Source organism: Balaenoptera ricei, chromosome 13 (genome assembly GCF_028023285.1).
Source record: "Balaenoptera ricei isolate mBalRic1 chromosome 13, mBalRic1.hap2, whole genome shotgun sequence".
Classification (NCBI taxonomy): Eukaryota; Metazoa; Chordata; class Mammalia; order Artiodactyla; family Balaenopteridae; genus Balaenoptera; species Balaenoptera ricei.
The window spans coordinates 41,377,508-41,392,211 of record NC_082651.1 but is presented as its reverse complement, the minus strand read 5'-3'; the positions used below and the strand labels follow the sequence as shown (position 1 = coordinate 41,392,211).

Here is a 14,704-nt window from a genome sequence, read left to right as displayed (position 1 = left end):
TTTTCTCAGTTCATGTCAGATCAAGGGGACAAAAGCATGAGAGGATATAGAAGACTAAAGTAATTACTAACCTGATTGAACCTGGTAGCTTGAAAATAGAGACACCCCTATGGCACATTTACAAAATTGACATATATACACTACTGTGTATAAAATAGATAACTAACGAGAACCTATTGTATAGCACAGGGAACTCTACTCAATGCTCTGTGATGACCTAAGTGGGAAGGAAATCTAAAAAAGAGTGGATATATGTATATGTATAACTGATTCACTTTGCTGCACAGCAGAAACTAACACAACATTGTAAAACAACTATACCCCAACACAAATTAATTAAAAAAACCCCAAAACAAAAATTGACCATGTAATAGAGCATAAAGAAAATCTTAATAAAATTCAAAAAGTGACAAAACACTGACAATGTTTTCTGATTATAATGCCATAAAGTTAGAAATTAATAACAAGCTCAAAAGCACAAAAAACTTCTATCTGGAAAATTTAAAAAAAAACAACTCTCTTTTAACAATTCTTGGTGAAAGAGAAAATATAAGGGAAATTGCAGAATATCTGGGAAGCAAGGATAAAACCCTACATGTTAGAACTTACTGGTTACAGTTAAAGCAGTATTCAGAGGAAGTTTATAGCCTTAAAAACTTATGTTAAAACAAAAGAAAGAAAACTAATTGCACATCTAGCTTTAAGATCAAAAAGTAAATATAAAACTATAATTATGGAATGCCAAGAAAAGAAAAATGAAAACATTATACATGAAAACAAATGGGGCAATACTAAGACAGTAGTAAGCAGAGGCAATTTCATAGCAATAAGTGTTTTCCTTATCAGAAAAGAGGGAACAAAGTAATTAAAATTTCAACTGAAGAAATTAGAAGAAAAATAATCCTTAAAATAGTAGAAGAAAATAATAGAAATAGAAGCAGAAATAAGAAACTAGAAAAGAGAAAACGGTAGTATAGACACCTCGAAGAATTGGTCTTTTGATTGAAATGATGCAACTATATAAATATGGCAAGAAAATATTCAAAATGATACATACCAAATGTTAACCAAATAATTAATTGTCATTTTTGGAGATCAGAATTTAAGGCAATAATAATATTTTCTTTATATCTACTTACATTTTCTAATTTTTAATAATGAACCTATATCACTCATGTAATTAATTATTTCTTAGAAGAGATAGAACTTGGGCTTCATGGAAGAGATAGAACTAGAGCTAGGCCTAATGAGAAAAAATGTTTAGCGAGATGAGAAAGGAACTTACCTGAAGTACAGTAGGTCCTCTGTGCCCGCGGGTTGCATATTTGCGGATTCAACACATGGAATCCGCAGATATGGAGGGCCGACTATCTTGCCAGTCAGTTTCAGATATAACCAATTTTAGCATGTATATTAAGTGGGTTAATATCACTATTAATTAGGTACATTTTATCATCTATAATAGAAGACTACTGCTTCGTTTAAGTCTAAGTAATGCTCTAACAAGTAAAAGTCATTGTTTGAGAGGAGAGAAACAAATAAATTGAGTTGACAAATTTAAAGTGGTGCTCAAAAGACTTCCTCAGCCCAGTATTTGATCCACTGCCATTTGGACATCCTGGACAGTAAGTATTTTGTTGACTTGTGAATCTTCTAGAGTTCTGTCTTGATCTTCAAATAAAAAGTCAGTTAACTTTTCATTTATTTGTTTGACTGTGATCTTATTCTCAAAAAATGCACCACCCATGTATCTGATGACTCTCGGGTATCTAGAATATTGGATTAATCAGAAAACCCTGTTTTCCAACGTCGTCGAACAAATGTCTTCCCCTCTTACTCCCTTCTCTGGTCTCCCCACCCCCCCCCCCCACCATTTCTCTCTCTCTTCTCCATGATTTGCATCCTTTTTATCTCTGCCTTTGTTCTCTTCTTCTCTGCCTCTCTTCCTTCTTGGCCCCCTCTCTTACCTCCACCTCTCCCACCTGCCTTCCTCTTGCCCTTTGTTCTCTAATTTGCTTATGGCTTTTCCCCCTCATTTTCTTCTCTGTCCTTTCTCTCCTTTCTTTACTTGAACACTGTCATGTTTCCTCTTTCCTTGCTTTCCCTCTTCTTTCTCTCTTTCCTTTGTCCCCCTCTTTTGTCTCCCCATACGGCAGGTCTATGACACAGCACTGGAGAATGTGAAGGACTTTGAGGGCCTGTCTGACTTTTGTAACACCTTCAAGCTCTACCGGGGCAAGACTCAGGAGGAGATGGAAGACCCATCTGTCATTGGGGAGTTTAAGGTAAGTCCTTGAGAACACGTCTCTAACCCAGGGGGGCCCAAGACTGGAGTGGCAGCAATGAGTGAAGGGGGTGGGGGCAGAGGTACTGTAGTAACATCAGTAGTGACCCCAGTGCTGCGGTTGGTGACCGTGTGGGTGATGGAGGTGGTGGCGGGGACGGTGATGCTGCTGATGCAGAGTGTGATGGGGGTGATGGGATGGCACTGGGCTTAGTGATCGCAGTGGTGATGACTCTGGCAGACATGAGAGTAAGGGACGTAGTGGTGACTGTATTGGTGACACTGAGGATGAAAATTAAAGTTGACCCCTCCTTCTTTTCAGGGCCTCTTCAAAATTTATCCCCTCCCAGAAGACCCGGCCATCCCCATTCCGCCAAGACAGTTCCACCAGCTGGCTTCCCAAGGGCCCCAGGAATGCCTGGTCCGCATCTACATTATCCGAGCATTTGGCCTGCAACCCAAGGACCCCAATGGGAAGGTAACATTCCTAGAGCTCTCACCTCCCCTGGAATAAATGATAGGCTGGGGTACAAAGAGGCTGCAGAATTTGGATACACACTTTGCCCCAAGGAGTTCACAGTAAGTGGGGAAACCAGACAAACAGGTACAAACCTGAGGTGTGACTTCATTGGAGTTCTATCAAGGCCAAGTGTTCCAGGAGGTCAGAAAAGGCCAAAGTCAGTACAAGACTTTGGAATAATGGGGAAGACTTCCTGGAAGGAATAGGATTCTTAAGGATTGATGGAGTTGTGATAGGCTGGGAGGGAGAAGAAAACCATATTTTAGGAGGAGTCAAAAACCTTGGCAAAGATTTGGGAGCAGACTCCTTAGTGTAGGTTTAGCACAAGGATAAGGCATAAGGACAAGGGACATTGATGGTGTAGGCTGGGACAGGACTCTGTGGTGTGGGAAGGGAAGAAGGAGGGGTGGAACATGATGGGTAACTGTGCTGGCCTGGCCACGGTGGAGCCTGAGGCAAAAGGAAAAATCAGCAATCCTGATCCTGTCTTTATTTAAAATTTTTGATATTTTGTTCATCATGGACTGTTGGTATTGGTTTTAATTTTTAAAATATCACATTAAAATGTTGTTTATTTTGATTACTAAGCTTTTTTGTCTTTCCCTTAAATTTTGTGCCTGAGGCGAGTACCTCACTGACCTACTCTAGTCCTGACCCTGAGTGAAGGAGGGGAGCTTGAGGGAGGGCAGGAGTCTGGAGCTACCGGGAGATGGGGGGAGGAGCAGAGTAAAGTTGGGAAGAGAGAGAAAGAGGAAGAGGCGAGGCAGGAGTGGGGGACAGTGGGTTTCAGAGGTACGAGGCTAGGGTCTTCTCTTGTCTCCTTAGACAGGTGTGGGCCTAGCCTGTGTCCTAGGTTGTGGGTAGGGGCCTGGTGGCCTGTCCCTGGTGCCCTGCTTTTCAAGGTGAGAAAAGCTGCCCATGCCCTGCTGGGAGATCACAGGGCGGGATGGAGCAGTCCCCGCCCAGGAACCACCGATGGCCTCCAAGACGTGGCTGTGGTCAAGTTTATATACTTCAAGCCCTCCTGGTGCTGAGACTGACCGTAAACATTCTTTGGCCCTGGCTGCTCCACAGGCTAGTTGAGGGAATGCTGCTGCTTGTAGGAGGCTGCGTTGGGCTGAAAAGTCTGGCCATCTCTCTCCCTTTCCACCTGCTGAAGCAGAGGTCACAGACAGGACCCCAGCTTGGCCCAGTCACATATGTCACACAAACTGGCATGTTTCTGAGGATATGGGCCTGGCCCCCACCCGCCCTCTCCCAGTGGGGCAGTGGATTGGGAGTATGGAGGACTTAGGAGCCCAGCTTCCACTGCCGGAGCCGAGGCTAGAGGCCCACGTCGGGGGTGGTGTGCAGGATGGGGCTGCTGGCCTGGCAGGTGGCAGCTTCTTGATGGTGGGCCCCCTTGCCCCTTTGAGGGGCAGAGCAATGAAGGAGCCTCAGAAGCGTGTTAGGAAGGTTATGTCGCTGAAGTGTTTCCTTCTCCTCCTCCAGTGTGATCCTTACATCAGGATCTCCATAGGGAAGAAGTCGGTGAGTGACCAGGACAACTACATCCCCTGTACTCTGGAGCCTGTGTTTGGAAAGTAAGTTGGGTTGGCTTGGGTCTTGGGGTGGAGGTGCCAGTCTGGATAACCCACAGCCCAGCGGGAGCGATGTGGCCGCCACTGGGAAGTCCCCATCTCCTGGAGCAAAGCTGTGTTCCCTAAATCTTGCGTGTCTGTAGAGGGGTAACCTCAGCTAGCGCTTCCTTAAGCGCTAAAGGCTTGAGTCCTGGCAGAAGCTCCTAGTTAAACAATTACCTTGAAGATCAGAAACCTAAATGGAAACCCAGAGCATGCATTTGCTAATTCTTCTTTTTTTTAGATCAACTTTTACTTTGGAATAATTTTAGATTTACAGAAAAGTTACAAAGATAGTACAGTTTTCGTATACCCATCACTCAGTTTCCTCCGCCATTAACATCCTACCTAACCATGGTACATGTATCAAAATTAAGAAATTGATGTTGGCTCATTACTATTAACTAAACTCTAGACTCTTTTAGGATTTTGCCAATTTTTCCATTAATGTCCCTTTACTGTTTCAGGATCTAATCCAGGATTCCTATTACATTTAGTAGTTATTCTCTTTTACTGTTGCACGTTCATCTGTGGCAGATAGTGGAAGGATGTGGACTCAAGAGGGTAAAATGCTTCCTAAAATCTAAGAACGAGGGAAGGAAGAAGCAGGGCCCATTGCACGGGAGTAGTTCCCAGGCTTCCTGACTTGCTTGCTGTTTGGATGCGAGCGTATTTAGGGCAGAGAAAGGAGAACCTTGAGGGAGGTTGGCAGCTATTTCTCTAGCACCTGTAGGAGAAGGCATGTACCGATATTGTCAAGCGACACACTGGATTCATGAACCGGTGTCTCTTGAGTTAGTTGTAGTCATCTGGCCCTGCAGAGAGACCCAATCAGCCAGGGGAAATGCCATTTTTGAAGCGGAAACAGTCCTGGCGAATGATGAGCCACTGCCAAGAGCTGGAACTGGAGGGAAGGGCTGTGGGGAGGATGGCGGGTGGAAGAGAAGAACCCTGTTTGGTGAGCCCCAGTGGCCAGCGTGGGGCCCCAGGCTGACAGGACCGCACAGGGCCCAGGGCAGGGTAGGGGCGCTAGTGTAGAAACACGCCTCTCCCTCTCTGTTTCACCATCTCCCTCGGATCACGGCCACCGGCTCTGCTTGGGGTGTCAAGCATCTGTGAGTCCACAGCAGGAGCTCTTTGTTTCTGTCACCCACGTGTTGGCCAGCAGAACGCATGGGACATAATCAGACACAACTTTGGTTTCGTCTGCCAGTTTCCTGTAAACATGTATTCTGTGCGGGTGACCTTCCTCACTCCCTGAGTGGAAACTGTGGCAGGCAGGCCACTTTCCCGCTCAGGTTTAGACAGTCCACTTTGCCGTCCGCCCACCGTCTCAAGTTGGTAACCAGAACGCGCATTCACGTGTCATCAGGAGCGCACCGGATGGCTGGAGGGCAGTCGCTCCCTCTCGCAGCTGCGTCCACCTTGGGCACAGCGTGTGCACCTTGGGGGTGTGTGCGGAGGGGAGGAGGGTCTTTGCCCAGTGTCCCCCCCGCCCCTTCCTGCCGTCCTTCGCCATACTTGCAGGGCCAGGACTGGGGAGCCTGTGTGAGAGGAGGGGCCCATCTCAAGTGCTGACTTCGCCCCATCCGGCACCCTTTGGGTGGCAGATGTTTGCTTCCCTGTGGGCTTTACAGAGACACCCCCTGAGCCCTCCTCACATAGCTCCTGGGATGTGGCAGGTGCTGGGTCCCTGTAGCGGGTGTCCCCCTCCCATTCCCCCCAACCCGTTCTCAGATGGGCCGCCCCACAGTCTCTCGCTGTTGGAGCCCCAGGTCCCGTGGGACAGGCTTCAGAGCAGCAGCCCCCTTCTCCGCAGGCAGCACTGCAGTTCCGTGCCCAGCCAGGACGGGAGCTCAGCTCCTCCCGAACGTATCCCCCACCTCCTCTCTGCTACAAGCTGCCTGTGCTTCCTCGACCACAGCTCGGGTGCCAGGCTTGTGTGTCCCTCCTGCAGGGAACTCATTTCAGGGGAGAAGGGACAGCACTTGTACACTTGACCTCCGTGGGCGGTGGCGGGGGGTCTCAGAGCATGGCAGGAGCTCTCTTCAAAGAAACCTCCGCACAAATCCTCTCTTCTTCCCACTCCAGCAGGAGTGTTGAAGCCCCAGGAGTGCGGAAAGTGGATCCCAGGCCACGCCCTTGGTAAATTCTGGAGCTCTGGCACCTGGCTCTGGAGTTTCACATCTCTTGTCTCCAGGTGTCCTGGTTGAAACTTCATTTTTAACCTTGTGCTTCATTTCATTGGTCCATTCTGTGGTCCATCAGGCAGGCATCTGCTATATGCCCAGCTCAGATTATTTGGGAAAACCGCACACACACACACACACACACACACACACACACACACACACACACACTCAGGCAAGCCCAGCACCGGGAGTGCTGTGGGTGGTGTGCTGTAAGAGCTCTAGGAGGCTTGAGGAGGGTGGACTGCAGGCCATTCCCGGGAGAGGAGGAGGCCAGGGGTGGCTTTCTAGCTCTTGCTCCAGCCTTGCCACCCACTTGAGTTTGCGCTGTGTCCGGTGACCTCTGGGAGCTGGTGTCGTCATGACAACTGCCCCCGCCTCCCCGCCCCCCTCCCCCCGCAATAGGATGTTCGAGCTGACCTGCACTCTGCCTCTGGAGAAGGACCTGAAGGTTACCCTCTATGACTACGACCTCCTCTCCAAGGACGAAAAGATCGGGGAGACGGTTATCGACCTGGAGAACAGGCTGCTGTCCAAGTTTGGGGCTCGCTGCGGACTCCCCCAGACCTACTGCGTGTAGGTGCAGGGCGCTGGCTGCTTCCCTGACTGTGTGCCAGCATGGGCCTAGCACGGCACAGACACTGTCTCTCTCAGTCAGCCCAGGTCTTACCCCCACTCCATAGATATGGAAACTGAGACCTGGACTTGTAAGTGGTGGGATTAGGGTTTGACGTGCTTATCTGACTCTGAGAACCCAGCTCTTCCTCACGTCGTTATAATCAAGTTCTCCTTAAGGCACCGTGGAGGGCCTGGAGAGGGGAAGGAGGAGGGAGACAGACAATGGGACACACAGCCCCGCTGGGCCCCAAGGTGAACTCACGTGTGGCCAGCCCCACCCACTTCCTGCCAACTTGGGTCTTGTCTGGGTCTGATTCTCTAAAGCTGGAAATTGGAAACATTTCAGTTCCAATTCCATGTGTATGTAAAGAAGTCCTTTTGTCTCTGGGCCTCAGTTTCTCTGTGTGTGAAATGGGCTCCCCGGTCATGATGAACAATCACACAGGGTGCCCACGGTCAAAGTGAAGGGTGGGTGATGCCGTGCGTGTGGGTACATAGGTCACTGCACACACCTCTGCCCCCGTCAGTGTCCTGGAGCGTCTCATCTTTGTCTTGTGTTTGGGCCTCAGCTCTGGACCCAACCAGTGGCGGGATCAGCTCCATCCCTCCCAGCTCCTCCACCTGTTCTGCCAGCAGCACAGAGTCAAGGCCCCCGTGTACCGGACAGACCGTGTAGTGTTTCAGGATAAAGAATACACCATTGAAGAAACAGGTGAGTTCTCCCGCTACCGCCCTCTCTCTTGTGGGTCCTCTCCTGCTGGATGTAGCCACTGGACACAACCCACACCAGCACGGTGTGGTCTTGGGTCTCTACAGGGCAGCACAGACGGACTAAACTTGCACTTGGTATTCCTGGGACCAGTACTTACCTGGGACACCATTGTGAAAATTTGAGGTCAAGGTGGGACCAGGGTCAGGGTGGGTCAGGGTCAGAGCTCAGTCTAAGACCAGGTTGGGGCCTGTCTAAGGACAAGATGAGGGGTGAGTCTGAAGCCAGGGTCAGGGTCATGGTTAGGATCAGTCTGCTTCTGGCTTTGGGTGGGCAGACTGGTCAGAGTTTGGGTACAGCCCACCGCTGAGAAAGTTTTCTACTTAATCATACTAGTCAGCCAACTTGACCTTGACGGTACCTTCTGAGCCCCCAGTCACAACTCCTGCACCTGATACATCCAAAGGGAGGCAGGAAGCCCTGTAGCCCCCGTCTTGCCTAATTCTCTGGGTCTGCCTCACGCTCATGCCGAGGGTCCTGCCATGTGCTCCCCGCGTGTCTGAGTTGCTCATAGGCCTGCACGGCCCACCCAGAGCAGCTCGGACTCCCCGGAGGTGTTTACAGGCCCAGCTGGTCCCTCGCCTCCTGCTGGTTTCGGAGATGTTTGATGTCAGAGCTGGTGCTGAGGTTGTAAAAGGGGAGCGAGGCTTTGGCTCCCTCATCTCAAATCCCCCTCCTCCTTCTTCGTTTCTCTGATTCTCCGAGGTCATGGCTGAGCCAGGCTCCTTTCCATTAGGCCCTAACCCCTCCCCCAGTCTCTTTTCCTGTAGAACATGCATCTGTTTTAGGGGTGGTCTCATTTCTTTCTGCTAGTCTGTGAGCAGCTTAAGCACAGGAACCAGGGCTCATGGTCATAAATTCATAGGAAAAGAAAGCCAGAAAGCTAGAGTTGGTGAGGCCTGACAGCTCCCTGTTTTTGCAGATGAGGCCATTCAGACCACGAGTGGTTAACAACCTGCCCAAAGTCACCCAGCTGGTTAGAGGCAGAATCATGTTCCTGGCCCGGTGGTCCTTCTGCAATGCTGCTTCCTTAGTGGCAACTATTAAAGTGGGCAGGGCAGGTTTGATGGATGAACGTGTGTATGTGTGTGTACGTTAGAATCGGTGCTGGTGAACATGGCACACCTGAGTGCACAGACCTGTGTGTGTACGTGTGTATAGGCACATGTGGACCCTCCTACCCCCAGTCAGGGTCTCTGTCAAGGGGGCTCCAAGTTCATGTTGCTGGCTGGTTGGCCAGGCTTGTCTGGCTCAGAACCACCCCCGTGTCCTCACCCCCCCCCCCCCACAGTACCAGTCCATGACCCAACCCCTGGCAGGTAGAGCTGTACCTGGGAAGCACGCAGGGGAAGGGAGGGGTATTCACATCCAGTCATGCGCCTTTCCTAATGAGAGTGTGATCTCAGCTGCCCTGCTACCCAGCTGTGTGACTGCCCGGTGCTTCATGTCTGTCATCTGTGAAATGGGGCTAATAATAGCACTTACCTTTTAGGGTTACTTTGAAGATCAAGCCCTGTTAATATTTATGAAGAACAGTGCCTGGCTCCTGCTTTATAAGTGTTCTCTGTTACTGCTATTATTTTAGCTACTGCCACTAATCAAAGAGATTGCATGAAACAGAGAATACTACTGAGAGCACTTAGATGCCCAATCTGGGAGAAGAGCTTGTGGAGCCTCAGAGTTGAGAGCAATCTGGAAGGGCTTCCTGGAAGGGGTGGGCTTTGGAGGGTGGGGAGAATTGGTATTGGGTAGGAAAAAGGAAGGAGAGCTTACAGAAGAGGCTTGGTAGAGTTGATGGCAATGGGGAATCTGGATTTTAAGCCCAGAGCCTGTGGACAACGAGGTTTCCCCTACAGAGAATGAGACGTGAGGGCCAGAAGAAGTGTGTCTGGGCTAGGGGTGAGGCTGCAGGGTTAGCAGCTTCCCGAGGCCCTCAGGCCCCCCTACCGTCTCCTGCTCACTCAGTCCTGGCAACTTTTTTGTCTCCTCTCTGGGGCAGAGGCTGGCAGGGTCCCGAACCCACACCTGGGCCCAGTGGAGGAACGTCTGGCCTTGCATGTCCTGCAGCAGCAGGGCCTGGTCCCTGAGCACGTGGAGTCCCGGCCCCTCTATAGTCCCCTGCAGCCGGACATCGAGCAGGTAGGACCTCCACCCTCGGGCCCCAGAGCCCCTGACCCTCAGCTACCCCGCCCCAAGGACAGCTTGGATATCCCAGAAGTACCAGTGGAGACCTCAGGATTTGGCTAATCCCTCCTTGTGGAGTTTCTCCACAGCCTGAATGGTTACCATTGTTGGCCTACGAGGGGACCTCTTGAGCCTGGCCTCCCCTGGCTGCCTGCAGGCCTCAGGGCCTGGGGAATGAGGCTCCTCCTCCATCCCCGTGTAGGCTGGACCTCTGGCTGCCCACGAGTCACTCTGATGCCTCGCTGTTTCAGCCTGGCCACAGGGAGTCCTCCCCTGCCATCAGTCAGTGACATCCCAGATGGCCAACCCTGTGCTGGGCAGTGGGGAGTTCAGACAGGGCGAGCCTATGACAGAGAGGCAGAGCAGCCATCAGGAGGGCCAGGGGAATCCTCCCAGGCAGTAGGGGGGAGGGCAGAGGGACAGCAGGCCCAGGGCTGACATGGGGAGGCTTCCTGGAGGGGATTGGAGGAGGAGGAGGAGGAGAGAAAAGGTTGCAGGCAGAGATGGGCCGAGGCAGCCTTTGTGGCACGAAGGTGCCTTTGTGGACATGCAGAGAACCTCCCCTCTGCTCTTTGGAGCTGAGCTCTCCTCCCCTTGGCAGCGTGGCCACCAGCTCCCCAGAGTGGCACTGCAGGTGTTGAAATGTCAGCTCTTTCACGCTCATGTGAACCAGAAGAAGTTAGGTCAATCCCTGCTCCTTCTTCTGTAAGATGGGGACAGAGGTAACAGCCGGCTCGCAGAGAAAGAGGGAGCTAAGGGGTGGCAGGTAGAGTGGTTTCCTGTCGTGGAAACCCTCTGAGCCCCGATCACTAAACCATGCTCTCTGAGCCTCCACAACTGTGTACACCGTCCCCAAGGTCGAACGCCCCCCGCCCTCTTCCACCTGGCACAGTGAGACTCAGCAAACTTCGCTGTCTCCAGAGAGCTGCCCTGACCCCTGATCCCCAGGTGCTACCCCAGTCCTCGGCCTGTGGGGCAGTGGGCTCACCCCTGTGGTTGGCCCTATAGTCCCCTTGAGGGCACCTCCCCTACAGGGTGCTGAGCCTCTCCATGCAGGGCCTGGGGTTTCTCTGTCCTGTGCTCCAAGTATCCAGTGCAGAGCAGGTGGTCAGGAGATGTTGGTTGAATGAAAAGGGTGGCGAGAGAGCAGGGTCGTGTCTCCCTCCCCAGGGGAAGCTGCAGATGTGGATCGACCTGTTTCCGAAGGCCCTGGGGCGGCCGGGACCTCCCTTCAACATCACCCCGCGGAGAGCCAGAAGGTGACTTACCCCAGCCCAGGCTCAGAGCTGAGCAGGGTGGTGGAGTAGGTGCTGCGGGTGGGAGCAGGAGGTGGCTCTTGGGCCAGGCTTTGGGCCACTCGGGCCTCACTCTTGTGCGGGCCCGGCCAAGTGTCCAGCCAGGCAAGCAGCAGAGTCTTGGGTGAGCTGACTTCTTGGCTTCTCGGACAAGGACTGCCCACCCTTTGGTGGGAAATCCACGGGGATTTGAGTCATCCTTCTCTGCAGGTTTTTCCTGCGTTGTATTATTTGGAACACCAAGGATGTGATCCTGGACGACCTCAGCATCACCGGGGAGAAGATGAGCGACATTTACGTGAAAGGGTAGGAAGTCGCCCTCCTTCCCACCCGTCCCGACTCCACGGTGCCGCCCCTGCTCCCTCGGGGGTGGTGGTTGGTTGGGAAAGGGGGAACTCTGGTGTAGGGAAGGGGGAGAACAAGAAAGGAAGGATGGCCTTATGGGAGTGGTCTCTGCCTTTGGGGGGGTCAACCCCCACCAGATTTCTTCTTCCACATTAATCTTTGCGTTGAACGTACAAGATTTGAGGATGTCCCTCGAGAGAGAAGTTAGAACATTTTGAAATTTATGGCACATTTGGTACATCAACTTATTTTTCCTTTATCATTTACCAAGTTCAATGACCTTCTTAATTCCTGGTTTGCTTAAGTTGAGGCTGTGTATTGTGGTGGAGACCTTAATTAGCCATGTTCTCTAAAATGTGTATGTCTAGTTGGATGGTTGGCTTTGAAGAACACAAGCAAAAGACAGATGTGCATTATCGGTCCCTGGGAGGTGAAGGCAACTTTAACTGGAGGTTCATTTTCCCTTTTGACTACCTGCCAGCTGAGCAAGTCTGCACTGTCTCCAAGAAGGTGAGTGTCATTCCTGTCCCCAGTGGCGCTAGTCCCAGGGCTGTCAAATATCAGCCTGATGACGGTTAGAGCCGTGTCACTGTCATACTCTTACCGCTGCCCCACCATTGTTGGAAGCACCTCGGCCATCGCTGCATACCAGCCACCACCATTGTCCTATCACTGCCAGTGTCGCCACCACCACCATGTCCACCGTGCCCACTCCTCCTACTTCTGCCATCATTGCCATCATTAGCATTGCTGCCGTCCCACAATCTCCCCCACGCCAGCGCTGCAACCACTGTATGTAGCTAAGTCCAAATCCTAACAAACCAAGCCGCAGGGAGGGCCATGGGCTCAGAGTGGGGAGAACATTGGTAGGGAAAGCCAGCACGGTCATCAGAGAGCGGTGGGGCAGAACCCCTAGGGAGAGCGGCCCCAGAGGGCTGTCTGACCTGCGGTTTGGGTCGTCCGGCCACCCAGTAGGATCGGGTGTTGCTTAGCCAAGTCCCTGCTGCTTCCCCCTTCCTCCCATTTCTGTGCCTGGGGCCTGGGGCCACTGTCCAGGCTAGTATCTCTCAGACCTGGGGAGGCCGGTGCATCAGCCGGGGGGAGGGGCAGCTCCAGAGACCTCAGCTCTTTGTGGGATAGCATCTTCTAGTTGAGGCCTCATCTGGGCCGTGAACTCTTTCCTCCTGAAATAGGCGGGCCCCAAGGCGGGTGGTGGCCCCGAGCCTGCCCTTAGGGAGCAGCCCCCAGAGCACAGTGAGGAGGGTGCCGTGGGCAGTCAGCTTCTGGAGGCGGAGGGCCCCTCTGGTGGAGCTTCTAACTACCGCATCCCACCTAGAATCAGTTCCACCTGCACGTGCTCTCCTGCTCCACAGGGTGAACGCCTCTCTGGAGGTCTGGGTCCTGCTGGTCCCGTTTCCTTCCAGAGGTGGCGCAGGGCTTCAAGGCAAAGCTTCTGTGACTCCTCTTTCTGTCCTGAACGGTTGTGTGGCTTAAAGAAGGGAAATACGTAATGGACCTCGGCTGTCTAGGTCTTCTTTATTCCCTTCATTACATCCTTCCCCCATGACCCCTTCCTAACCCAACAGACAGAATCATCTGCACTTCAGAGAAACCAGAATGTTCCGCTGAACATTCTGAAACCATCAAACAAAAGAAAATATGGGTTAAATAAGGTTAAATGGATTCTTTCACCCAGGGACGCCTACCAGAAAGCAGAGTTTAGCAACAGCCCTGGGCGCTGTGCAGTCAAGGAAAGCCTAGCCTATTTGTAGGTTTAATCTTGTTTGCCTTTGTTCAGCATGTTTGTCTATCAAAAGATGTTTCCATAACAAACCAAATGCTGCATTTGCTGGGGAGAGCTCCAAGTCAAACAAACAGTGCCCGTCCTTGCTGTGGACGGAGGGAATGGGGAAGGGCGGCCGGGCCCTTCTTCAGGCCACCTCCCGTGCTCAACGAGCCCTGCACGGGGCGAGGCGTGGCTGGGGAAGCGAGGCTGAGAGATGCCAATCGGCCCAACACGGGAGGCGGGACCACCTCTCTGGTGTGACAGGTGGAGATGGGTGCAAGGAGTCGCAGGGAGCAGCGTCTTCTGTCCTTGCTACAAAGTTGGAAGAGAGAGACTCTCCTGGCACTGTGGCAGGTGATTTGAGACAAATGACAAAAGGCGGGAAGCAGCTATTATTGAGTGAAGGAGAGAAAGGGGGAGAGAAAGGCAGAGGGAGAGGGAGCTAATTGGTGGTACCCAGCAGTTCTGAGGGCCCAATGGGGATTGCTGATAAAGAATTTGAGGGGGCTCCATTTTGGCAACAGTGGGGTTTCATCTCTGCCCTTTAGACACCAGCAAGGAGGGAGAGAGTTGAGCTGACCCACAGTGGAGTTCCAGAGGAAGAGAGGGGCTGAGGGAACCGACCCACTGGCTCGATGGCCCGCAGGCCTGGGCTGGCCTTGGGAGAATGCGAAGGCTATGGGGAATGAGCCTGGAGGCGTCGAGGAGGCTGGGAGAGGCACGCCCGGCGTGGGGAGGGCTGAGGGAACGGGACTCCCCCACCGCTTGGTGCCAGGCTCCGGAGAGGGTGGCTGGAGGTGGGGTGTGGCAGAGGTCAGAAGAGGAGGTTGAGAACAGTCAAGGGGTTCTGAAGTCAACCAGGAACATGAGGGAGGAACTGGCTTGACCCGAGACGGGGCCATCGGGTCCCTCTGGGAGAAAGGACCCTGGGAGGCAGGGGGAGTCGTGCCCACAGTGGGGCACCAATTAGCTGGTCTGGGCTAGGGGACTAAACCGGGGGGCGGTTAGTGCAGGGGCACTGCACAGCCTCTGGGCTCCTTGGTCCTGCTGCAGAGCCAGCCCTCTGCCGAGGGGTTCAGCGCCTCTGGCAGGCAG

The 14,704-nt window shown here is 52.4% G+C and overlaps 1 protein-coding gene across 19 annotated transcripts in view; it reads left to right on the top strand.

The window, feature by feature from the left end:
* Positions 1 to 14,704, top strand: part of DYSF (dysferlin) — a 231,105-nt gene that overhangs the window by 196,826 nt on the left and 19,575 nt on the right. For all 19 annotated transcript variants that reach the window (XM_059943014.1, XM_059943011.1, XM_059943010.1 and 16 more), the window contains 9 exons: positions 2,157 to 2,285; positions 2,607 to 2,762; positions 4,296 to 4,387; positions 7,018 to 7,188; positions 7,800 to 7,942; positions 9,999 to 10,138; positions 11,354 to 11,442; positions 11,689 to 11,784; positions 12,192 to 12,333. In XM_059943014.1, coding sequence (XP_059798997.1) covers positions 2,157 to 2,285; positions 2,607 to 2,762; positions 4,296 to 4,387; positions 7,018 to 7,188; positions 7,800 to 7,942; positions 9,999 to 10,138; positions 11,354 to 11,442; positions 11,689 to 11,784; positions 12,192 to 12,333 — 1,158 coding nt within the window. The remainder of the gene's footprint in view (positions 1 to 2,156; positions 2,286 to 2,606; positions 2,763 to 4,295; positions 4,388 to 7,017; positions 7,189 to 7,799; positions 7,943 to 9,998; positions 10,139 to 11,353; positions 11,443 to 11,688; positions 11,785 to 12,191; positions 12,334 to 14,704) is intronic.